This window comes from Lampris incognitus, chromosome 9 (assembly GCF_029633865.1).
Source record: "Lampris incognitus isolate fLamInc1 chromosome 9, fLamInc1.hap2, whole genome shotgun sequence".
Lineage (NCBI taxonomy): Eukaryota > Metazoa > Chordata > Actinopteri > Lampriformes > Lampridae > Lampris > Lampris incognitus.
In genome coordinates this window covers 10433863-10458045 of record NC_079219.1, presented here as the reverse complement: position 1 = coordinate 10458045, position 24183 = coordinate 10433863, and the positions used below count along the sequence as shown (strand labels likewise).

Genomic DNA, 24183 nt, shown 5'->3' with positions numbered 1-24183 from the left:
TGTATGAACCTGATGTCTACAGTGAAGCCGTCTCAAATGCGACGAGAAGGAATCGCTTTGATGAGATGATGGCCCCAGTCCATCTGGTGGATAACTCAAAGGCCACAAACGTCCCCGCCTACAAAGTACGCCCCATCTTCAGTGCATCGCATGAGTCTTACAAAAAGATGCCATACTCAAAATGGTTATCGGTTGACGAAAGCACAATACCTTATATGGCAGGCATGGTTTCAAGCAATTCACCAGGGGCAAACCCATTTCAGCTGGGGTTTAAAAAGGAAAACACTTTTACATGCTAACCTATTGAGAATACAGTGGAATGTATGGAGGGGAAATCCATTTTCAGACAGAATGACTGTCTGCCATGGAAGGATCTAATATTTTATAAGCTCTTATCCACCCGGTGGATTAAAAGAAAAACATGGTTCACTTTTATACTGTTGAAATGTAACATTATTGATAATACAAAATTAATGTTCAGAGATGATATTGTATTTTATTTAACCTAATGCTATTTTAAGTGTTGGGCTGCACATGGTGTATGGTTTCCATGGCTTCTGTTTGTCATAAATAAATAAATGAGCCTACCTCAGATGAATTTGCCAACGGCGGTGTTTGTATTATTGTAAGTTCAAACATTGTATTACAGGAACAGCAGCAATAGTTGTGAAGTAAATTCTAACCATATCTCATTCTTCTGTGTTGCATGTGGTCCTGTTATTTCAAGATTTGAAACGTGTAAGTACGTAGGTCTAATTGAAGAATTTGTATGAATTCCAACTCTGCTGTTTCCCAGCAGTCACTATTGTGACTGAGTACAAAACCCAATGTTTCACCAACTTAACCAACATAAAATCAAAAAGGGCATGGGGGGGGGTCTAAGGAGTACAGTGCATGTACTCAAATTGCAAGGAAAATTTTGGGATTTACGAGTTGATTAAAAGACTGAAGGTGTTTTCTTTAACAAAGCGGTTTACCTGATATTAAACCTTCCGTATTTCAGAGAAAAAAGGCAGATAATTGATGCTGCGACAAGTCTCTCTGTCTGGAAGCGCTACCCTGCGTGGAAGACAGACACCTTTAAAACTACAAGGGATTTTGGGTGCCAAGATCTGAACTGCACTTGAAAAACTAGATAAATTTGAAAATGCTTGTTTTATGAGTATAGAAAAAGACATTACGTAGCCACGTCATGGTGGCACAGTGGTTAGCGCGGTCGCCTCACAGAGAGAAGGTCCTGGGTTTGAGCCCCAGGGTAGTCCAACCTTGGGGGTCGTCCCGGGTCGTCCTCTGTGTGGAGTTTGCATGTTCTCCCCGTGTCTGCCTGGGTTTCCTCCGGATGCTCCGGTTTCCTCCCACAGTCCAAAGACATGTAGGTCAGGTGAATCAGCCGTACTAAATTGCCCCTAGGTATGAATGTGTGTATGTTGGCCCAGTGTGATGGACTGGCAGCCTGCCCAGGGTGTCTCCCCACCTGCCACCCAATGACTGCTGGGATAGGCTCCAGCATCCCCACGACTTTGAGAGCAGGATAAGCAGTTTGGATACTGGATGGATGGCATTGTGTTGCAGAAGATACACGCTTTGAAATTTTATTTGACAGCAGAGTATTTTTTTTTACAATATCCTTCTGTAGGGGAGATGTGATAATATGACAATCTGTTGATCTGTGTAGGTGAATTCATCTCCTCCTTCCTTCCACCACTGGAAGGTCACAGGTTAGGACAGAGAGCTGCTTTCTAATGACCGTGTCCCACTGGGACTCTGGAATTGTAGCGAGAACACACGTCCTTCATACACCGCCCATTGTCAAACCATCCTGCTGAGATGAATGAGATAAAAAGCAATAAACTGAAAAGCGACCATAGAAAACAAGACTCGTCATTGTTGACAGTCAGCTATCGACTGAGAGCAAACGTGCCACGAAGCTCCGAATCAGCTCTTTCACAATCTCCTTGCAGCTCGTCATGGACAAACGCAATTGCAATGACTGGTTAACGCCGCCAGAGGGCAGCACATGACCTAACAGGGTGGATTTGACCCCAGCGGTAAGTTTTATTTTTTGGTTTATTTTGACAAGGATATATATATATATGTGTATATATATATATAACTTAATAGAATATTGCCTATTTTTGTTATACATCACTGAGTATAAAAAGGCCTGGTTGAAATGAAGGCGTTGAAATGAATGACCACTGGAGATTCTCTTCAGTGGCAGGTCAAAGGTCAAACCCTGCGGCGCCATTACTTCAACAAGATGATGTATAGTGAAAGAATCAACACTGAAAGCTTTTCGTTTAGTTGTGGAGTTAATAGCCTAACGTTATATAACTCGCATTGAAGCGCCTCTAATCTCCTGTAAAGACACGGGAGGGCGGGCCTGTTGACATCATTAATCACGAAACAGTTTGTCTTTTTGAAAGCGTTTTCTTGATAGGTGCAGGAGCGTTTCTATGGTTACAGTGCATTTCCGGTTATTTGTTCCCCACCGGCGAGAGGTGAAACGAAACCTGGGTTGGGAAACGTAAGTAAACATGGACGAAAGGAAGGATGAAAGGTGTTCCGTTTGTTGTTTTTCTCACCACCGCCCGTGGGAGGCAGAACGGGAACTGTGTGAACATTTCAATCCTCGGAGATAAGGAGGAGCTACTTCACAGCCCAGGGGGCAAAATCGGCTTACTTGTTTTGACCCCGAACCATCGGTCATTTTATTAATGCGGGAAAGTCAACATGGCTTTTTGTACCGGTGTCCGACCCAGCCCTGCTGAACAAAGAGGGGCGTCGAGCTCTTGATAACAAACGTACGCCTGACTCACGTTTCCCGGACACGAGTTCGGTTTTCTGATCGACTACACGCCATCTGAATTTTAAACGGCCCGTCAGTCACGTTGCTGTATTAAACCTCGTCCCTCCTCGGAGGCCAGCGCGTTTGTCTGGAGGACCCACCCGATTGCGGCCCGTGCACGTGTGTGCGCGTGAGAGATCTTTTGGGGGAGTGGAGCGAAAGTGGAGCAAATAATGAGGATTTTTTGAACTTTTTTTCCCCCATTTCAAAACTTAACCTGACGCTTTCATGCTGGTGTTTAGCAAGGAAGGCTTGAACACAACCCTCTGAGTTTCTGACTCGTCTCGTACCCCGACACGCTTTCTTCCAAGTCTGACCACTTAACGTGTTTGTAACGTGCATGGATAAGTAGACACGCTGGCCGCTGGCTGGCGGGTCTGACCCTTTAGTCGAGCGGTTAGCGATGCCTCCTGCGGTGCGGGCGATACGGGTTCGCGTCCCGGCCGCGGCAGTTTCTGTGGTTGCGTTGTCCCCCGAATTCGCTCGCTACATGTATGTGTCAGTAGTCATGCGCCATCAGACTCTATGATGGTACATGTGAGGGTTTGACTGGCAGAGAGGCATGTCACCCGTGTTCATATTTCACACACCGTCCAAGGCCAAAACTCAGTGGTAAAAGATAAAGTGACCTGGGGCATCCCTGCAGACACACTTGGCCGTGTCTGCGGGTGGAAAGCCGGATGTGGGTATGTGTCCTGGTTGTTGCTGGCGCCTCCTCTGGTCAGTCGGGGCGCCTGTTCGGGGTGGGTGGGTGGGGTAAGCGTGATCCTCCCACGCGCTACGTCCCCCTGGCGAGACTCCTCACTGTCAGGTGAAAGGAAGCGGCTGGCGACTCCACGTGTATTGGAGGAGGCATGTGGTAGTCTGCAGCCCTCCCTGGATCGGCAGAGGGGGTGGAGCAGCGACCGGGACGGCTCGGAAGAGTGGGGTAATTGGCCAAGTACAATTGGGGAGAAAAAAGGGTGGAAATAAATAAATAAATAGATTGAGCTGAAAGTGTGTGTGTTATGAAATATAATTCCTAATGAGATGTAGTGTGAATATTCTGCTAGCGGTTGTGGTTTTATTTGTCCTGCTGTCATCATTCTCTGTAGAAAACCTGGCCCTGACACAACACTGACAGGATGTTAGCATCCGCAAAAAAAATATACTCGGAGTCATGACATCACAAACATTTATTTGTTATCATACAAAATTAATTCCACAAAATCATACAAAAACCCCCCACTAGAGACAAAATCAGATGGTCCCATGAAATTATCATTTCCTCGTCTTCGCCTTGTGCAGCTGCGGTCCCTCAGCAGGACAGACTCTGGGAGACGTCAAGACAAACACGTGACTAAAATAACACCCATCTTATCAAGATGATGTCACTGCTTATCCCAGTTTTACATACCAGACCCTTTATGTCAATAATTAGAAAGGCAACACAAAAGAGCCAAATCATTCCTGACATTAAAAAGATCTTTATTTCCACTCCTTTGTTGATCTTTGGCACTCTTATGTGACCTTTCTGAGTCACAAACACAAGCACGTTCCAAAGGCCCATGCTGTTTTTCTTTTTTTAATCTATATTTCTCTGCTTTGCCGTCTTTCAAACACTTGGTGATGACTCTGTTAAAGGAACTTTAACAGATTAACAAGTTAGACTTGAAATATAACTGATATTTTTTTCATGAGAATGGGAAACCAAACAATCCGGGCGCTTGAAATTATTCGACTACTGATAGAATAACAACTAAAATACGACCAGAGCGTCCAGTCTTATATTTCTTATCATTCTTTTAACCTCAAGGAAATGAAATATTAATACCAATTAAGTTATATTTTACCGGAGTCTCCTGAAAGACCTTTTATCTGAACTACAGAATTTCATTGAATCTCAACCAACTCACCAGATAATTCTGGAGTAAAAATTAAGTTTACCACTACTACTATTATAACTCCTACTACAACTGCTACTACAACCACTACTACAACTGCTGGCTGCTACTGCTGCTGCTATTACTACTACTACTACTACTCCTACTACTACTACCACTATTAGTATTACCACTACTTCTACCACTATTAGTAATACTACTATTACTGCTACTGCTATTACTACTACTGTAAAGCAAGGCAAATTTATTTGTATAGCACATTTCAGCAACAAGGCAATTTAAAGTGCTTTACATAAATCATAAAAGGCATTAAGACAAAATTTAAAAGGAACAAAAGGCAATAAAAAAGAAATTTAAATACAAATGAAAAGATAGAGAAAAATTAGCTAAGACAGATAAAACAGGGGAGCAAAAGTTACAGTGCAGTGGAAGATGATACTTTAAAGTTTAAAATTTGATTGAGTAAAAGGCAGCGGCAAACAGGAAGGCCTCCAGCCTTTATTTAAAAGAACTGAGAGTTGCAGCAGACCTGCAGTTTTTTCTGGGAGTTTGTTCCAGATGTGTGGTGCACAAAAACTGAAAGCCGACTCTCCATGTTTAGTTTTGACTTTAAGGACAGAAAGCAGACCTGTCCCAGGTGATCTGAGAGGTCTGGATGGTTCATAGCGTAGCAGAAGATCAGAATGAATCAGATCAGAATGTGCTTTGGCCCTAAACCACTCAGTGCTTTATAATCCAAGAGCAGAGTTTTAAAATTAATTCTTTGACGGACAGGAAGTCAGTGTAAAGACCTCAGAACTGAAGTGATGTGATTCACTTTTTTGGTCTTAGGAAAAATTCAAGCAGTGGCATTCTGAATCAGCTGCAGCTGTTCGATCGATGTTTTTAGAGAGATCTGTAAAGACGCTGTTACCGCAGTCGAGTCGACTGAAGATAAATCCATGGACAAGTTTTTCCAAATCCTGCTGAGACACAAATCCTTTATTTCTTGATATATTCTTCAAGTGATATGACTGTACCATGACTATCACAACAATAGTAGTTAAACTCCTGTACAGTTCTTCCTGTTTCCTGAGTTTACTGAGCTTAACTTTACAGTTGGGAGATTAATAACAGTAAAAGCCCCTCAAACAGACTTACAGAGGTTACAACAGCACAGAAGAGATAGTTAAAAGCAGGTGGTATAAAATGTGTAAATCTGTGTTTGGCGATGTGACTCGTAGTCTTTTGGCAGCCAGGCCACCAACTCACCTTATGATGCGGTGAGCGCATTGGCCATGGAAAACTATTGGTTGACAATGTACATCCCTGTCCGGCTTTTCATTGGTTTCTCCATGTCTCCCTGGAAGAGATGCATTATGTTACTGATGGGATATGAACTCTTGGGTGTCTTAAGTTGTTGTGACAATACAAACACCCAACACAGATCTGAAACAATCAAACCCATTTGTAGCGGGGGTTTGATTTCATGCTGTCTGATACAGTGCTGCTAGTTGTTGTTTTGTTATACTTTAATGTCTTTGATGTTTTATGTAAAGCACGTTGAATTGCCTTGAAGCTGAAACGTGCTATGAAAATAAATTTGCCTTGCCTAGTAGTTGTAATATTATCAGTAACAATAACAACATTAGCAGCACTAGTAGCAGCAGTAATTGCAGTATTATTAGCAATAGTAATAGTAGTAGTAGCAGTAGTACAGACTATGTGATGGTAAGATCTTCCAGTGCTTCCATGGTCAATTGTGTACTGTTGAATTTTCAGTCTGCCTCGCTTGATTTATTGTCCAACTTGGTGACAGCTGCCAAACCCACAACTTGCCAGTTTGGCCCCCTTCCTGCTAAACTTTTTTAAGTAACTTTGGCTGTTCCATGGCTGCTCCCTTAACTCATCTTGACTGTTTTTAAAACTGCCTTGATTAAACTTCTTTTAAAGAAACCAAACCCTGATCCAGGGATACTCAACAACTACAGACCAATCTCAAACCTTGCTTTCTTTTAGAAAATCCAGGAGTAGTTGTGGTTAAACAATTTAAGGCCATTTTGTCCAATAACAATCTTATTTGAACCATTTTACTCTACATTCGGGGCTTGTCTACTGAAACTATGCTAACGAAAGTCATAAATGATCTTCTGCTTGCAGTGGATTTTGATTCCACCTCAGTGATATTTTGACTTGATCTTTGTGTAGCCTTTGACATCACTGATCATTTTACACTCTTAGATCGCCTTGTAGTGACCTACTTTAGGCAAGTTAGACATTCGCCATGTTGACCAGAGACTGTCCCTTTAAGACGGTGGGTTCAGGGGTTAGCAGAAGGGGACTGTGGGTAGACACGGGGTTGCGATGTTTGGTGGTTGTGAGCTAGCGTGTCGACCAGCCTGAGTTTATGATTGTGAACTGTGCATATTTTATTTATGGGTCGAAATGCCATTGCAAAGTGGACAGCATGGTGGCTCAGTGGTTAGCGCTGTCGCCTCACAGCAAGAAGGTCCTGGGTTTGAACCCCAGGGTTGTCCAACCTTGGAGGTCATCCCAGGTTGTCCTCTGTGTGGTGGTTGCATGTTCTCCCCATGTCTGCGTGGGTTTCCTCCAAGTGCTCCGGTTTCCTCCCACAGTCCAAAAACATGTAGGTCAGATGAATTGGCTGTAGTAAATTGTCCCTAGGTGTGAATGTGTCTGCCCTGAGATGGATTGGCGACCTGTCCAGGGTGTTTCCCTGCCTGCCGCCCTATGACTGCTGGGATAGGCTCCAGCATCCTGTGACCCTAATTAGGATAAGCGGCTTGGAAAACGGATGGATGGAACTGTGCACTTTGAGTTTGGTGGAGGAAATAAACAACCCCACGGCTTTGTGGTCAAAAGGAGAAGTGGTCTCGTAACCTTTCTGTCACCCTCCACAGCCTCAAGAATTACATATAGGCGTTTCTGGACTGGCTGTGTCCTGACAAAAGTCATATCTATCTGAGAAAACAGATAAATGTGTCTTTCGTGGTACTGCTACATCATTGTGGTTAACTTTAACTGGAATTCATAGAGAAAGGTAGCTGGAGTACTTTGTGACAAAAGAAGGCCGTTGAGGGTAAAGAGCACGGTATACAAACCAGTGGTTAGGCCTGCCATGTTCTATGGTATGGAAGCAGTGACAACAACAGAGAGGCTAGAATCTACATTACAGGTAGCAGAGATGAACATGCTGCACTGGTCCTTGGGAGTGACTAGAAAAGACTGGAAGAGAAATGAAGAAGTGAGAGCTGTGTTCAAGATCAGAGGAATGGATCAGAAGTTGAGAGAGACAAGATTGAGATGGTTTGGACATGTACAAAGAGGAGGCATAAACTATATAGGAAAGAAGGTATTGGACCTGGAAATACTACCTGGCAAAAGAAAAAGAGGAAGACCAAGAAAAAGATGGAGAGACCAGATAGAGGAGGACATGAGGAGGGTTAGACTGCAGGAGAGGGATGCGTCAGACCGAAAGCTATGGAGGGCAAAACTCTGCTGTGGCAACCCCTGAGAAACAGGGAACAAGCTGAAAGAAGAAGAAGATTGTGGTTAACTTTGGTTCTTGGTCCTTTGCTTTTTTCTTTGTATCTCTCACTTTGGCCAGATTGTTCATAGATATGGACTCGATTTCCACTGCTGTGCAGATGACACACGGTTTGCATGTACTTTTTCCTGTACAATGTGTACCAGTATGTACAGTGGTACTAAGCTAGTCTGTTAGATGTCCTGCTGTCTGTGTACCATGTGTATTGAAATGCACTGTGGTACTATGTTTGGCTGTGGGCTGTAGTGAGGATGTCTAAGGTTTCCCATGCATCAGGTTACTCTGGACAGAGGCAACACAAAGACATGACTATGAACACACACAGAGGAAGCACAGACACACACTCTGCTTCAAATCACTAGCCATTCACAGCCTCTGTGTGTGTGTGTGTGTGTGTGTGTGTGTGTGTGTGTGTGTGTGTGTGGTAGCACGAATTGGATTTGAACTGTGTCTTTGACCCTGTTTACACTTGGTTTTAAAATGCGTTTTGGGCGATCGGATCACAAGTGGACAGCGAGACACATCACCGCTTACACCTGTGTCTATCATGCGTCTCCAAATGTGTCCTGCTGACCACTTGTGATCAGATGTCGTTACTCCGAAGAAGGAGAAGATTTCCCGTTACGTCCTTGTCAGGAACGCATCAGGACGCATTAGCGTTTACACTACAAAAGACGTGGTCAAATGCGTCCCAGACCACCTTGGCAAGTGGTTTGAGTAACCGGTTCACAAAACGTTTGGGTGGTTGTTTACACTTGTATTTAGCGCTGTCCACTTGTGATCCGATCGCAAAAAAACACATTTTAAAACCAAGTGTAAACAGGGTCTTGGATTTGGAAATGGAAAACACTTACAGAGAGACAGAAAGACTGACAGAGGGAAAAAAGAGAAAGCCAGAGCAAGTGTGTCTACTTCTGCAGAGACAGCAGCTGGTTTGCATGTTTGGTGTCTATGTCAACAACTGGTGTCTACTTGTTTTTTAATATTTGTGTTTGGTTTTGGGGTTTTTTTGTAACATTTTATAATATGTTCCGTAATATTTAATCTTTAAAAGTACAATCCTTAATCCAAATGTAATCCGAAGGGTCACCCTGCTACCAAAGTCAAGTCAATTTTATTTGTGTAGCCCAGTATCACAAATTCCAAATTTGCCTCAAGGGGCTTTACAGCAACACAACATCCTGTGCTTAGACCCTCGTGTCAGATAAGGAACAACTCCCTAAAAAAAAACAACAACTGTGAAACACGGACTGGAAGCTGCTCTTACTCTTCATACAAGGTCTAACACTAAACGACAACGAAATCTGATTTTCTAATGTTTTCTAAAGTTTGTTCACATCGGTAATAGATGTAAAAATTGGAGTAAAACAGGCCCATATTTTCAATTACCATCAATTCAGAAAGGCACACAATGCTTATTTTACAGCTATACTTCAAACTGTATAATTATGTATGTAAATATACCTCCATTTTATATGGCCAAATAAATCACAGATTGAGTCTTTAAGTATCATCTGTGTGGCTGTTATAGAAGCAAAGAAAAAAGAAGACTCGCTACCCCCCCCCACTCCTCAGATTGTGAGTGGTTTTGTATATCCTATTTCTTATACAGTTAAACGTGATAGTAAATCCATGCAGTTTCTGACTATGCGCTCACTCTGAAAATTAACAAATGAGCAGGAAGATATTTAATTTACTGCCAAAATAACTTGTGAAAGGCATGCACCACTTTGATGTCGTTTTTAATCAAAATGTAGCACAAGCATGTACCCAGTTGAATTGGTATTGTTTGGTATTGCATCAAGTGGATCCATCCATCCATTATCCGACCCGCTTATCTTGCTCTCAAGGTTGTGGGGATGCTGGAGCCTATCCCAGCAGTCATTGGGCGGTAGGCAGGGAGACACCCTGGACAGGCCGCCAGGCCATCACACAGGGCCAGCATATGCACACACACACACTCATACCTAGGGACAATTTAGTATGGCTGATTCACCTGACCTACATGTCTTTGGACTGTGGGAGGAAACCGGAGCATCCGGAGGAAACCCAGGCAGACACAGGGAGAACATGCAAACTCCACCCAGAGGATGACCCCCCCCAAGGTTGGACTACCCCGGGGCTCGAACCCAGAACCTTCTTGCTATGAGGCGACCGCACTAACCACTGTGCCACCGTGCCGCCACATCAAGTGGATAATATCAGCAAAAGCCAACACTTATCTATCTGTCTATCTGTCTGTCTGTCTTCCTACCTGCCTGCCTGCTTAAATGACTTTTCTGACATGTCACACCCGGAACTAGTGAGAGGCGAATGAAGCATTGACAAACGGGAGTATCCCTTTCCATGGACATACACCAAAAGAGGGGATTTAGCAGTAACAATGCTGGTACATTTTTAATATGAGCACTGGAGTTCACCAAGACTGCTGTAGCATCGTGTTAGTTTTGTCTGAACCATGGACTTTTACACTGGACAAGGATTGTGGACTACACTGATTACATTGAACTGTAGATGACCAGTATACTGTCTGTACACATGACTGCGTGGCCATGAGCAGCTGCAGCACCATCATCGAGTTTGCTGATGACACGGTGGTGGTAGGCCTGATCTGCAGTGACGAGATGGCGAACCTGGAGAAGGTGAAGGATCTGTCCCTGTGTTGCCAGGCCAACAGCCACTCCCTGAGCATCAGCAAAACCAAGGAGCTCAGAAAGACAGGACCTACACCCCTCTTTCTATCAATGGGGTCCTAGTAGAGAGGGTGAGCAGCTTCAGGTACCTCAGTGTTCGCATCACTGAGGACCTAACGTGGACACTTCATACAAACACTTTGAAAAAGGTGAGGTGGCGTCTTTATCATCTCAGGCAGCTGAGGAAGTTCAGCATCCTGGTAGGGTGCATCGCCACCCAGTATGGGAACTGTACCTCTCAAGACCAGAAAGCCTTGCAGAGTGGTACGGTCGGCTGAGCACACCACCGGGTCCACACGCTTACGCGCCGCTCACATCTCACTTATGTCTGGCTTCCAATGGGGATTCCCAGTCACCCCCCTACAGGACTTAACAGCAGGCAGTGCAGGACCAGGGCTAGAAGGATTATTATGGATCTCCATCACTCCAATAACTGTTTGACTGTTTCAGCCACTGTGGTCCGGTACATGCCTCCGCAGCCACACAGCCAACACAGAGACCCAGAAGAAGTGTCTTTCCCCAGGCTGCGAGGACGCCAAACACCATATAACAATAACATTTGTAACTCACACTGTGTGTACTGTGTACACGTAATAAGAACCTGCGACTGTAGATCAGTGACTGTGTCATTGATGATGTTTACTGAGCCACTGCAGACACCGTACTGAGGAACACTCAGTTATACAGGTTACCGGGTGAGGGCCCGCGAAGCGATAGTGCTGGATGCCAGCTACACATATGTCGTCTTATTGCATCCTCGTCATGTTGGTTAATAAACCAGGTTATGAATACTAACCCTGCGTCATTCATGAGAACACGAAACATGGTGTCAGAAGTGGGATTCGAACCCACGCGACTACTGCCCCTTTGCCTCACAGACTACTACTGCTACTACTGCTACTACTACTACTTTTGGTTGCTCCCGTTAGGGGTCGCCACAACAGATCATCCGTTTCCATCTCTTCCTGTCCTCTGCATCTTCCTCTGTCACACCAGCCACCTTCACGTCCTCCCTCACCACATCCATAAACCTCCCCTTTGGCCTTCTTCTTCCTCTTCCCTGACAGCTCCATATTCAGCATTTGCCTCACAGATATATATATATATATATATATATATATATATATATATATATATATATTTGTGTATAACTGCACATTGCATATCTCCGGATTTTAAACTTTTTTCAAAATTTACTGTATTTTATTTTAGTCTCTTTGACGTTCCACCTCTTTCGCTGCACAGTTTGCAAAAAGAAAAAATCATATCACTGCTCATATTGTACTTGAAGCACGTGACAAATAAACCTTTTGAATCTTTGAATATGAAGAAAAAGGGGTGGATGACTGTTCAAATGAAACCTTCCTTCTCCGTCAAGTGAATTTTCCCCATATAAAGTATTGGTTTTAGACTCAGAGTCGGTTTGGTCGGAGCCACTCACGTAATTTTGCCCGTTGTACCGGAATTGGCTGTGCGTGCTGTAGAGCGGGATGTCGTTGGCGGGGTTCAGCTGGTCGTAGGGGCCCAAGCCGCTGTAGTGTCTCCTGCAGCAGCACCACACCAACTGTAAGAGGAGAAGAGGTAGTAAGACTCTCAAATAAACCGGGTAAGGTGCAAAGCTTTCAGCTGTTTGTCTTGAGGGACTTGAATTTTTACAATTAGCGTGGTGATAATAATAATAATAATTAATAATAAGAACTTTATTTTTATAGCACTTTTTAAAACAATGTTACAAAGTGTTTTACAAAGAAATAAAACCAGACAAGGCAAAAATAAGAGTAAAATCAAATAAGTAAGAGTGAAAATGAAAACATTTGGAACAGCGTTCATAAAAATAAAAGTTTTAAGGTGAGCGTTAAAAGAAGCTAGAGACTTTGTTTGTCTTAGTTCAACAGGAAGAGGGGTCCATAGTGCGGGGCTGTAACAGCAAAAGCCCGATCACCAACTATAACAAACCAAGACCTGGGAATAACCAGCAGGGCTCCATCTTAATTTGTCGAGGGGGCATAAACCAAGTCTATAAATCAGAAATGTATTTAGGAGCAAGACCATTTAAAGCCTTAGAATTGGGCAATTACATTTTAAAATCAATTCAAAATATAACAGGGAGAGAGCACAAGGTCTAAGATGTGTCTCCTTTAACAGATTGAATGAGGTTAAAAGAATCTATAAGATCCAAAAAACATGTGAGGTGAGGGAATGGGAAGGACAACTTACATGAATATTAAAATCGCCAAGAATAAGCACCCTGTCATAGTTTGGCATGACAATAGATAGAGGGTCAGAAAACTCAGACATAAAACTGAGTTAGGGGGCCTATAAATTAAGATGCAGAGTAAAGGGGGGGCAGTGATTAAAAAAACATAAAACCTCAAGATAAAATGAACAAAAGTAGCTGGATGGCACTTGAAACCTAACTTATAAAAACAGCTAGGCCACCTCCTCTACCAGAGGGCCTGGGAATATGAAAATATGCAAAATCAGGGGGGCTAGCCTCAACCAGGGGAACGGTGTCGCCTGGGGACCGCCATGTCTCAGTAATCATAAAAAAGTCCAGATTAGTAGAAACAATAACATCATTAATGATAAAGGATTTATTACCCAGAGATCTCACATTCAAGAGGCCAAAGTGTTTGGTGCCAAAACCAACAGGAGCACAACAAATAGGACACAAATTGCAGATATTTGCAGCAGGTATTCGGTTGTTGTGTTCACTATTCGATATGTCGTGTGGACAAGAGGCACGAAATGAAATAATCTTTTTTTATTTTGACGCGCCTGATCTTTCTGAAACTTTAGTAGTCACGTCAGCCAACATTACACCGACATCACTGGGACTGAATAAAAACTAGGCGAGTTTTCGGATTGTGGATGTTGGTCCCATGTATTTGCACGACAGTCTTATTGACAATAACACGATATTCATACCAGATACTTGTTTGTTCTAGTCAATTGTTCTACAATTACATGTTATTTATTTATTCATTTATTTATTTATTTTATCTACCCACCCCCCTTTTTTTTCTCCCTAATTGTACTTGGCCAATTACCCCACTCTTCACATGCAGCTTCCCACCTGCAGACACGGCCAATGGTGTCTGTAGAGACACCCGACCAAGCTGGAGATAACACGGGAATTCGAACCGCCGACCTCCTGTGTTGGTAGGCAACAGAATAGACCGCTACGCTACCTGGGCGCCTGCCTTGTTATTCCTTTTAACATGAAATCATTAATCTGTAAAGGATTCATAGAGGAAGTTATTCACTCTAAATGTAAAAATGTAGTCTTCCGGTGTTGTGTCAAACTCTGTTTCCCTGTTGAGATCTGTTTCCCCCTATGGAAACAGGTTAGCTATCGGTTACAATTAGGTTAAGGTAAGTATTAGGTTAGGGTAAGCGTTAGGTTAGGGTTAGGTTGAGGTTAAAGGTCATGTTAAGGTTAATCAAGCGTCCTGGTGTTGTATCGAACTCTGGCAAGGGGGAAACAGATCTTGATGGGGAAACAGAGTTCGACACTACACCGGAAAACCATATCAGGACACCTGAATTTCATGAGGGTGACATCGAATCAAGTCCAACCACAAATCAAATCAAATTGCCATCGTTAAAAGTGACCTTTCAATGATGGGAACAGATAGTCAGACAGATCATGGATCATAAAAAGGAGAAGAGGAACGAACAAATTGCCGTCAGCTGAACCGCAGCCGGCTGTTTCCTCTTTTACTGGTCTCACATTAGTTTTATACACATGCACAGGAAAGTTAAAGGAGCCTATCTATATGTGTTAAGTGTTATTTTAAGACATAAATTGGTCTCGTTTCTATGTCCCAGGGGTCATCTGCAGAACGGCACCTCTCCTGCTAGTACTGATGGTGTTTTTCTTAACGACACTTTAGCAGAGTTTGAACCCATGCACTCCCACCCAGCTGCCCCCCCCCCGTCTAGAATGGAACTGTTTGGTGGACTGGCAATGGTACCGGGACTTTGGTTTGGGCTGGTCAAAACCAAACAGAGCCATTCAAACAGGGAAACGTGGCTGTGTGGGAACAGTACTAGATACCGGGAGGAGCCGAGGTAGAGATAAGTTTATGTACAAAAGAAAAACCCTCCACACTCCTTTTTATAATCCACTGATAGAACGTCAAATAAAAAGTCTTTTTAACACGATTAATTCGTCCCTTTTCATTGGTTTGTTTGTGATTTTCTCTCTGCTTTGACAGAGATCTAGCGTTCATTTCATTTAAGTTGGATTTCACTTAAGATGAATTCTTAAACATGTTTTTTGCACATGTAAGCAGATATTCATGATATATATTGACATCATGTTAAATTCCCTGTAATTATGGTGATAATATTTTCTAAAAAAAAAATGCAGGCGTCTGTATTGGGTTGAGAGCAGTCAAAAAATTGCGTTTCCATGCAAAACAATAGAAACATACCAGATGTTTCTTTTTTACAGGTCTGTGATTGACAGATGGCCTACCAGACACCAGGACAGGGTTAGGATGTCAGCAGCCTCTAGCAAGTCTAAAATGGCAGTTTCCCCTGACTAAATGTAGTGTATATATAGTGTAGTTTATAGTGTAAACATACTAATAGTATAAATATATAGTGTAGTGTGTGTGTCTATGTGAATAATTGTGTTCATGTACATGTATGAGTGTGTTTTCATGTATACATGAATGTATGTGTGTGTTTTTGTGTTTATGCATTTATTTATATATGTTTACATCTATATATATATATAATATAAAAGAAGATGAAGAAGGTGTGCGTGTGTGTGTGTGCGCATGTGTGTATGTGATGTGTTTATCAGGATTCTCACCAGTACTATCAGCAATACCAGTAGGATCAGCAGTATCAGTGCAGCCAGTACCAGCAGGGCGATGCCCCAGCCTGGCACCAGGGTTCCGCCCCCTGCGGGGCTCTTGGTTGTTCTGCTGTCTGTGTGGGAAGTGGTTGTCTGCAGTGTGGGGGAGGTGGGTCCTGTTTTTTTACTGGCAGTAGACGTGACATGTGGATGGAGAGTGCTGGAGGTAGGGCGGACTGGGACTACTGAATTGCCTGTTGTCTGTTTGTGCGTTCTTCCAGCTGTTGTCGTGATGGTGTGAGCGGGAGTGGACTTTGTGGGTTTTGGGGTGTTTTTGGGCGTTGGTGAGGTGGATCCTGTCAAGGTAGAGATGCCTGAATGGGTTGTGGTATCACTGCTGGCAGAGGAATTGGAGGGAGTTGTTCTGGTTGGAGTCTTGGTTCCAGAAGAATTTGGTGTGCCTCCCGCGGAGATGGAAGTGGTGGATGTGGGGGAGGGCGAGATTTTTCCAGTGGGCTTGGAAGACTCCGGTCCCACTGTGCTGTGTTGTGTGGAGGTTGTTGTAACAGTGGTCCCTCCGGAACCGGGCCTGTGTGACGTTGTTGTCCTTTTCGTAGAGGATGTTCCAGTAGAGGAGCTGTTGGTGGTTGCTGTGGCATCAGAGGACTTTTTAGTGGAGATGTTGGTGTTTTTTGTTGTGGTATCACGGAATGTTCCAGTGGAGATGCTGTTGTTGTTTTTTGTTGTGGTATCACGGGATGTTCTAGTGGAGATGCTGTTGGTGTTTTTTGTTGTGGTATCACGGGATGTTCTAGTGGAGATGCTGTTGGTGTTTTTTGTTGTGGTATCACGGGATATTTCAGAGGTTGGGTTTTTAGTGGTTGTTGTCTTGGTATTGGCGGATGCTTCATTAGAGGAGCCGTGGGTGGTTGTTGCCGTGGTTTCACGGGATGTTCTAGTGGAGATGCTGTTGGTGTTTTTTGTTGTGGTATTACGGGATATTTCAGAGGTTGGGTTTTTAGTGGTTGTTGTCTTGGTATTGGCGGATGCTTCATTAGAGGAGCCGTGGGTGGTTGTTGCCGTGGTTTCACGGGATGTTCTAGTGGAGATGCTGTTGATGTTTTTTGTTGTGGTATCACGGGATATTTCAGAGGTTGGGCTTTTAGTGGTTGTTGTCTTGGTATTGGCGGATGCTTCATTAGAGGAGCCGTGGGTGGTTGTTGCCGTGGTTTCACGGGATGTTCTAGTGGAGATGCTGTTGGTGTTTTTTGTTGCTGTATCAGGGGATATTTCAGAGGGTGGGCTTTTAGTGGTTATGGTCGTCTTGGTATGGGGGGATGCTTTGCTGAGGGAGCTGCGAGTGGTCGTTGCCATGGTATCAGGGGACGCTTCCTTGGGGGGGCTGTGGGCGGTGACATGGGTTTGGGAGGCTTTGTGGGTGGATGCAGATGAGGGCGGGCTGTGAGTTGCCGGTGGGGATATGGTGCTTATGGCTGTCACCTTCATCCCAAGCAGAGCGGCTGGGAGAGAGAAACGAGTAAAGTCACCGTCTGAAAACACATGTCTGATTTTCTGTCTCAGTCTAACGTTTTTCTGATGGGAAATCAGATTCGTCAAGTAAGTTGTGTTATTTAACAGACTTGAGGTGATGCAGCATTTCTTAATCATTAGGATCTTATTCCGGAAACCAAGTCAGTACATTTGTAATAGATTTGATACAGGGATTAAGAGAGGACTAATAATAACTAAACAATATTCAATAAATCTGTCTGGCAGCATGATAAAAATAAATTTTTTGCTAAAGGCAAGTTGAAGGAAAACAGGTGAACCCTTTAGCAGACCAACTGAAAACTCTTTAACAAACTCAAGAGAATATACTTGCCAACAATGGATGAATAAAACGTCAAAAATGCAACTTTTTATGTAGCTCCCCCCCCACTATTCTGCTTTGGCAACACCCGTGTCTTTCCTGTCACTAATGAGGTTTAATTGAGTGAGAAATGATGAGAGAGATTTTGAAATGAAGGTTTATGATGTTTGTTACCTGAGGCGCCGAAACTAAGAATGATCCAAACTCTGAGAATGCTCCACATGGTGATCTCTGATCCAGGATCTGCTTCCAGAAGACAACAGGCTTCTCTGTGTGAGGACCTGCTCCATCTGAGAAAGACTCCTTTATCAGCAGCCCACCTGAGGGCGGGGAAGAAAGGTGGGAGGTGGTGATGGGAGAGGTTGAGGGGGGAGGCGTTGCACAGTATTTCACCTGTGCAACCTGCCACAGGTGAGATTCTGCAGCTCAGGGCTCCACTCAGTGGTCAGAACCAGAACATGAACAGGCTGCATGAACTGAACACTTGTCAGGACCTTGAATGGATACTCCCACTTCACCCACAATGCATTTCTGTTGCTGCAGACTGTGTTTGAAACCACATACTGCAAACTGCGTATTATGTACTCACTGAATATATATACTGCATACTCAGATAGGAATGGATCATTCTACTCTGCAAAAATGCCATGTCAATGCTGTGACATTTAGCAAATCCATGTAAAAGAAACACCCCCCCCCCATAAAAAAAAGCAATCCGAGCAGTAACATATAGGTTTCTGAAAGTACTATTACTTTCAGCTGTTCCCGTTAGGGGTCACCACAGCGGATCATCAGTTTCCATCTCTTCCTGTCCTCTACATCTTCCTCTGTCACACCAGCCACCTGCATGTCCTCCCTCATCACATCCACAAACCTCCTCTTTGGCCTTCCTCTTTTCCTCTTCCCTGGCAGCTCCATATTCAGCATCCTTCTCCCAATATACCCAGCATCTCTCCTCCACACATGTCCAAGCCATCTCAATCTTGCCTCTCTTGCTTGGTCTCCAAACCGTCCAACCTGAGCTGTCCCTCTAATATACTCGTTCCTAATCCTGTCCTTCTTCATCACTCCCAATGAAAATCTTCAGATCTTAAACACTGCCATCTGCTTACCATAGGTAAGATTTCTGAAAACCAGTTAAAAACCACTTGTTTACCTGAAAGACATGAACTCTTGAAACAAGTTAAATTGCATTGTTTTCATGATTTTGTATCTAGCCTGTGTGGAGTTAGAAAACAACGAGACAGGAGACGTGAGAGTAGACGTAGTCGAGGTAGTTTACTAGCTCCAACTTAGCATGTCATAAATTTAGACAACGATACTGAACTCTGAACTGGAAGTGCATTATCTGACCCCTCGCCTCTTCCCTTAAAGGTACACCGTCCTCTTAGGTGAATGTCTCCCGTTATATAGATGTGGGTCACCACACAGGCCCCCCCAGAATTCACCTACACAAAACAATGCAAAACAGCAAAAGTGCAAGTCATGAACATAAAAATAGACTCTACAACAGAACAGTCAATGACATAGTGCAAAGTCACGGGGAAAACAGGTGACGAGTCGGGGGGCGGACCCTGCGGCCATAACGGCTGCGCTTCACAGGAGGGGAAACAGATGGGGCCGAAACCCGGGCCATAGGCGGAGCTGAAGCAGGAACAGAGGCAGGTGCCGGGGCCGACCTAGGAGGGCGCCCCCGCCGCGGGGGTAGGGCCAATTGCATTGGCTCCCCAATGTCCAAGTGAGCGGGCTTGAGACGGTCTATAGCGACCTGCTCCGGCCTGCCCCCCATGTCCACCACAAAGTTCTTATCCCCCGCCTCCAGGACGCGGAAAGGCCCGTCGTATGGGGGCTGCAGCGGGGACCGATGGCTGTTGTGCCTAATGAAGACGTACCTCGCCGATGGCAGATCCTTGGGGACGTAGGACCGGGGGAGGCAGTGTTGAGACATCGGAACGGGAGCGAAGGCACCGGCAGCGCTCCGGGACGCACTGAGGTGAGAGGCGGCCGACCAGGGAGCCGTAGCATCCGGAAGAAACTCCCCCGGAACTCGCAGGGGCTGGCCATACACCAGCTCAGCGGAGGAGGTCTGGAGGTCTTCCTTCGGGGCCGAACGCAGGCCGAGCATGACCCACGGGAGCCGGTCCATCCAGTCGCAGCCAGTGAGGTTTGCCCGCGGAGCGGCTTTCATGTCCCGATGGAACCGCTCACAAAGTCCGTTGCTCTGCGGGTTGTACGCCGTAGTGCGGTGGATCTTCATCCCCAGGTGCTCAGCGACCGCCGTCCAGAGCTCCGAGGTAAACTGGGAGCCCCGGTCGCTCGTGATGTCACCCGGCGTGCCGAAACGGGCCACCCAGCAGCCGATGAACGCCCGTGCTACCTCTGCTGCCGTCGTGGAGGACAAGGGAATAGCCTCTGGCCATCTGGTGGCCCTGTCCACAATAGTGAGGAGGAACGTATAACCAGGGGAGGGGGGCTGGGGACCCACCAGGTCAACATTGACGTGGTCAAACCGCCTCTCTGGAACCACAAACGGCGCCAAAGGGGCCTTGGTATGGCGGTGCACCTTGGCGCGTTGGCACGCCACACACGAGCCGGCCCAGGCTCTAACATCCTTACGGAGCCCAGGCCAAACGAACTTGACGCTCACCAGCTTGGTCGAGGCCTTCACTCCCGGGTGGGAAAGGCCGTGGACGGTGTCGAAAACTCGGCGCCGCCAGGAAGTAGGCACCAGGGGGCGCGGTTGACCGGTGGAGATGTCACAGAGGAGGGTGGTGTTGGCCGCATCGAACGTCACGTCCTCCAGCCGTAGCGCCGTAGGGGTCGACCGGTAGTCTTGAACGGTCGCGTCCTTGGCTTGGTCCGCTGCCATAGCGGCGTAGTCGAGTCCCAAGTGAACGGCGTTAACAACCGCCCGTGAAAGGCAGTCGGCGACGAAGTTATCCTTGCCCGACACGTGTTGTATGTCCGTGGTAAACTCGGAAACCGCCGCGAGATGGCGCTGCTGACGCCCAGACCACGGTTCTGAGGTTTTGGCCATACAGAACGTCAGCGGTTTGTGGTCCACGAAAGCGGTGAACTGTCGGCCCTCCAATAGGAACCTAAAGTGTCTGCTTGCGAGGAAGAGACCCAGTAGTTCCCTATCAAAGGTGCTGTATTTGCGCTCGCTCTCACGGAGTTGTTTACTGAAGAACGCCAACGGCTGCCAGCCCCCCCCCCCCACCCACTGCTCACACACGGCCCCCACAGCGTAGTCGGAGGCATCCGTTGTAAGGGCTATGGGGGCGGCAGGCGACGGGTGAACTAACAGCGCAGCGTTGGCCAGCGCGGTCTTGGCGGCCACAAAAGCCTCGTCCATCCCCGAAGACCAGTCCAGCTCGTCCTTAGACTTCTTAGGAGATGGTTATAAAAGTTCACCATGCCCAGGAATTCCTGCAGCGACTGTACAGTGCGGGGGCGGGGGAACATGGTGACAGCCTCAACCCTGGCAGGGAGGGGAACGGCCCCCTGTGGAGTGATGTGGTGCCCGAGGAAAGTGATGGACGACTCCCCGAACTGACACTTAGCTGGGTTGATGATGAGGCCGTGTTCGCTGAGCCTGTCAAACAGCTGTCTGAGGTGCGTCATGTGTTCCTCCGCCGACGCGCTGGCCACGAGGATGTCGTCTAAGTACACAAACAAAAATGGCATGTCGCGGAGCACAGAATCCATAAGGCGCTGAAACGTCTGCGTCGCCCCTTTAAGGCCGAAAGGCATACGTAAGAACTCAAAGAGCCCAAAGGGTGTGATGACTGCCGATTTTGGGACATCCAGTGGGTGGACCGGCACTTGGTGATACCCCCGCACTAAGTCGATTTTGGAATAGATGGCAGCGCCCGCCAGGTGGGTAGAGAAATCTTGTATGTGCGGTATGGGGTACCAGTCGGGGGTCGTGGCATTGTTTAGGCGACGGTAGTCCCCGCACGGGCGCCAACCCCCGTCGGCCTTAGTAACCAAGTGAAGAGGGGAAGCCCACGGGCTGTCAGAACGGCGGACAATGCCGAGGCGCTCCATAGTCGAAAACTCCTCCCTGGCTATTGCGAGCTTGGCCGAGTCGAGGCGTCGGGCCCGGGCGTAAACTGGGGGGCCCACTGTGGTGATACGATGTTCCACGCCGTGCTTGGCCACCGCCGAGGAGAAGGTGGGTGTGGTCAGCTCGGGGAAATTTGCGAGCAGGCGTTGGTATGGATCCCCGGTGGAGAGTGTGTTAGCGAGGCACAGCGCTCCAGCCCCCCCAAGCGTGCAGGGGTATGACGCAAAAGAGACGGCATCAATCACGCGACAGTTTTTAACATCCACCAGCAGGTTGAAAGCACAGAGGAAATCCGCACCTAGGAGCGGGGTGGATACAGCAGCCATCACAAAGTCCCAGCCGAAACGTCGGCCGCCAAAACACACGTCCACATGTCTGATACCGTACGTCCGAATGGACGTGCCGTTGGCGGCGTCCATCTGGGGGCCGTGACTGTCGGTCATCGTGTCCACAGCTTGTGCTGGTAGTATGCTGCGTTGAGCGCCAGAGTCAACCAGCAGCCGCCGGCCCGACAAGGAGTCTCTGATGAACAACAGCTTGCAGTCACGGCCGGCGCCCATAGCCGTTAACGAGCGCCGGCCTTGGCGTTTCCCTGAACCCTGTAACTGCAGGGTTTGCGACACTGTTTTGCTTTTGCCCCAAACCTGGCATGGTAATAACAGAGCCCGTCGTCAGGTTGGCGGCGGGCTGTCACCGCAGCCGCGGTGTCCATATAGTCGTACACAGGTGGTGGTGGGGCGGTCTGGTGGGGTAGCAGGGCATGCACAAACTGTTGCCGGTTGGCCAGGAAAACCCTGTCTGCTTCAGCAGCCAGAGAACGGTAGTCCTTGGAGGCGGCGAGAGGAGAACTGGCCAGTGCTGTGCGTACAGGTGCGGGGAGCTGCCTCAGAAAAATGTGTGTGAAAAGAAAGGCCGGATCAGCCGATCCCAGCACAGACAGCATTTTTTCCATTAACTCAGACGGTTTGCCGTCGCCGAGGCCATTCGGGGACAGTAAACGGTCTGCCTTCTCCAGCTCCGACAGTTCAAATAGTTTCAGGAGGAATGTCTTTATAGCATCGTACTTGCCAGCAGCTGGCGGAGCTTCCAACAGCGTCATTGCTCGCGCCGTTGTCGATGCGTCTAACGCCGCCAGCTGATGTCCGTGGTAAACTCGGAAACCGCCGCGAGATGGCGCTGCTGACGCCCAGACCACGGTTCTGAGGTTTTGGCCATACAGAACGTCAGCGGTTTGTGGTCCACGAAAGCGGTGAACTGTCGGCCCTCCAATAGGAACCTAAAGTGTCTGCTTGCGAGGAAGAGACCCAGTAGTTCCCTATCAAAGGTGCTGTATTTGCGCTCGCTCTCACGGAGTTGTTTACTGAAGAACGCCAACGGCTGCCAGCCCCCCCCCCCACCCACTGCTCACACACGGCCCCCACAGCGTAGTCGGAGGCATCCGTTGTAAGGGCTATGGGGGCGGCAGGCGACGGGTGAACTAACCCTGTCTGCTTCAGCAGCCAGAGAACGGTAGTCCTTGGAGGTGGCGAGAGGAGAACTGGCCAGTGCTGTGCGTACAGGTGCGGGGAGCTGCCTCAGAAAAATGTGTGTGAAAAGAAAGGCCGGATCAGCCGATCCCAGCACAGACAGCATTTTTTCCATTAACTCAGACGGTTTGCCGTCGCCGAGGCCATTCAGAGACAGTAAACGGTCTGCCTTCTCCAGCTCCGACAGTTCAAATAGTTTCAGGAGGAATGTCTTTATAGCATCGTACTTGCCAGCAGCTGGCGGAGCTTCCAACAGCGTCATTGCTCGCGCCGTTGTCGATGCGTCTAACGCCGCCACTACGTGGAAGTACTGCGTTGCATCCTGCGTTATCCCTCTCAGCTGGAACTGGGCTTCCACATGTTGAAACCACGGCCGTGGATTATGCTGCCAAAAGTCGGGTAGCTTCACGGTAGCGGCGTAAATGCTAGCGTTAGCAATAGCCATGTTGTTAGCACCGGCGTCGGGAGCGGGTACCGCGGCAGCATTATTCCCGGCGTCTTCGTTGTCAGACATACTCGTATTAGTAGTTCGATCACTTCGGGGTCACCAATGTTGTTAAAGTGTGTTGTTTCCTTCTACAAATGAGACGTTACAACTCGTTTCAACCCCACTGGGCTATAAACTTTAATAATAACTTCGGCACGTAAGGTTATGCATCACGCTCGGTCCGATATTCCAGGTGCAACAACATAAACGACCCCTGTGTAAACAAGGAACTAAACAATGGTTCCTAACAATAGTTCCTATTGTTACAAATGTGGAGTTAGAAAACAACGAGACAGGAGACGCGAGTAGACGTAGTCGAGGTAGTTTACTCGCTCCAACTTAGCATGTTATACATTTAGACGATACTGAACTCTGAACCGGAAGCGGAAGTGCATTATCTGACCCCTCGCCTCTTCCCTTAAAGGTACACCGTCCTCTTAGGTGAATGTC

The 24183-nt window shown here is 46.7% G+C and overlaps 1 protein-coding gene across 1 annotated transcript; it reads right to left on the bottom strand.

Moving 5' to 3' along the window:
• Nucleotides 1–5577: 5577 nt before the first annotated feature.
• Nucleotides 5578–17874, bottom strand: LOC130117892 (mucin-2-like). The gene is made up of 5 exons (XM_056286150.1): nucleotides 17826–17874; nucleotides 15797–17301; nucleotides 12413–12535; nucleotides 5983–6073; nucleotides 5578–5693 (listed from the first exon to the last, which is right to left on the bottom strand). The coding sequence occupies exons 1-4, from the start codon at nucleotides 17872–17874 to the stop codon at nucleotides 6017–6019; spliced, it is 1734 nt and encodes a 577-aa protein (XP_056142125.1). The 3' UTR covers nucleotides 5578–5693; nucleotides 5983–6016.
• Nucleotides 17875–24183: the final 6309 nt, after the last annotated feature.

Excerpts from the sequence above, each read along its gene's own strand:
- LOC130117892 (XM_056286150.1), bottom strand. The coding sequence starts at position 17,874 with ATGTGGAGCATTCTCAGAGTTTGGATCATTCTTAGTTTCGGCGCCTCA. Across the intron at positions 17,302-17,825 it reads TCTTAGTTTCGGCGCCTCAG|CCGCTCTGCTTGGGATGAAG; the intron begins GTAACAAACATC and ends TCTCTCTCCCAG. Across the intron at positions 12,536-15,796 it reads TGGTATTGCTGATAGTACTG|TTGGTGTGGTGCTGCTGCAG; the intron begins GTGAGAATCCTG and ends CTCCTCTTACAG.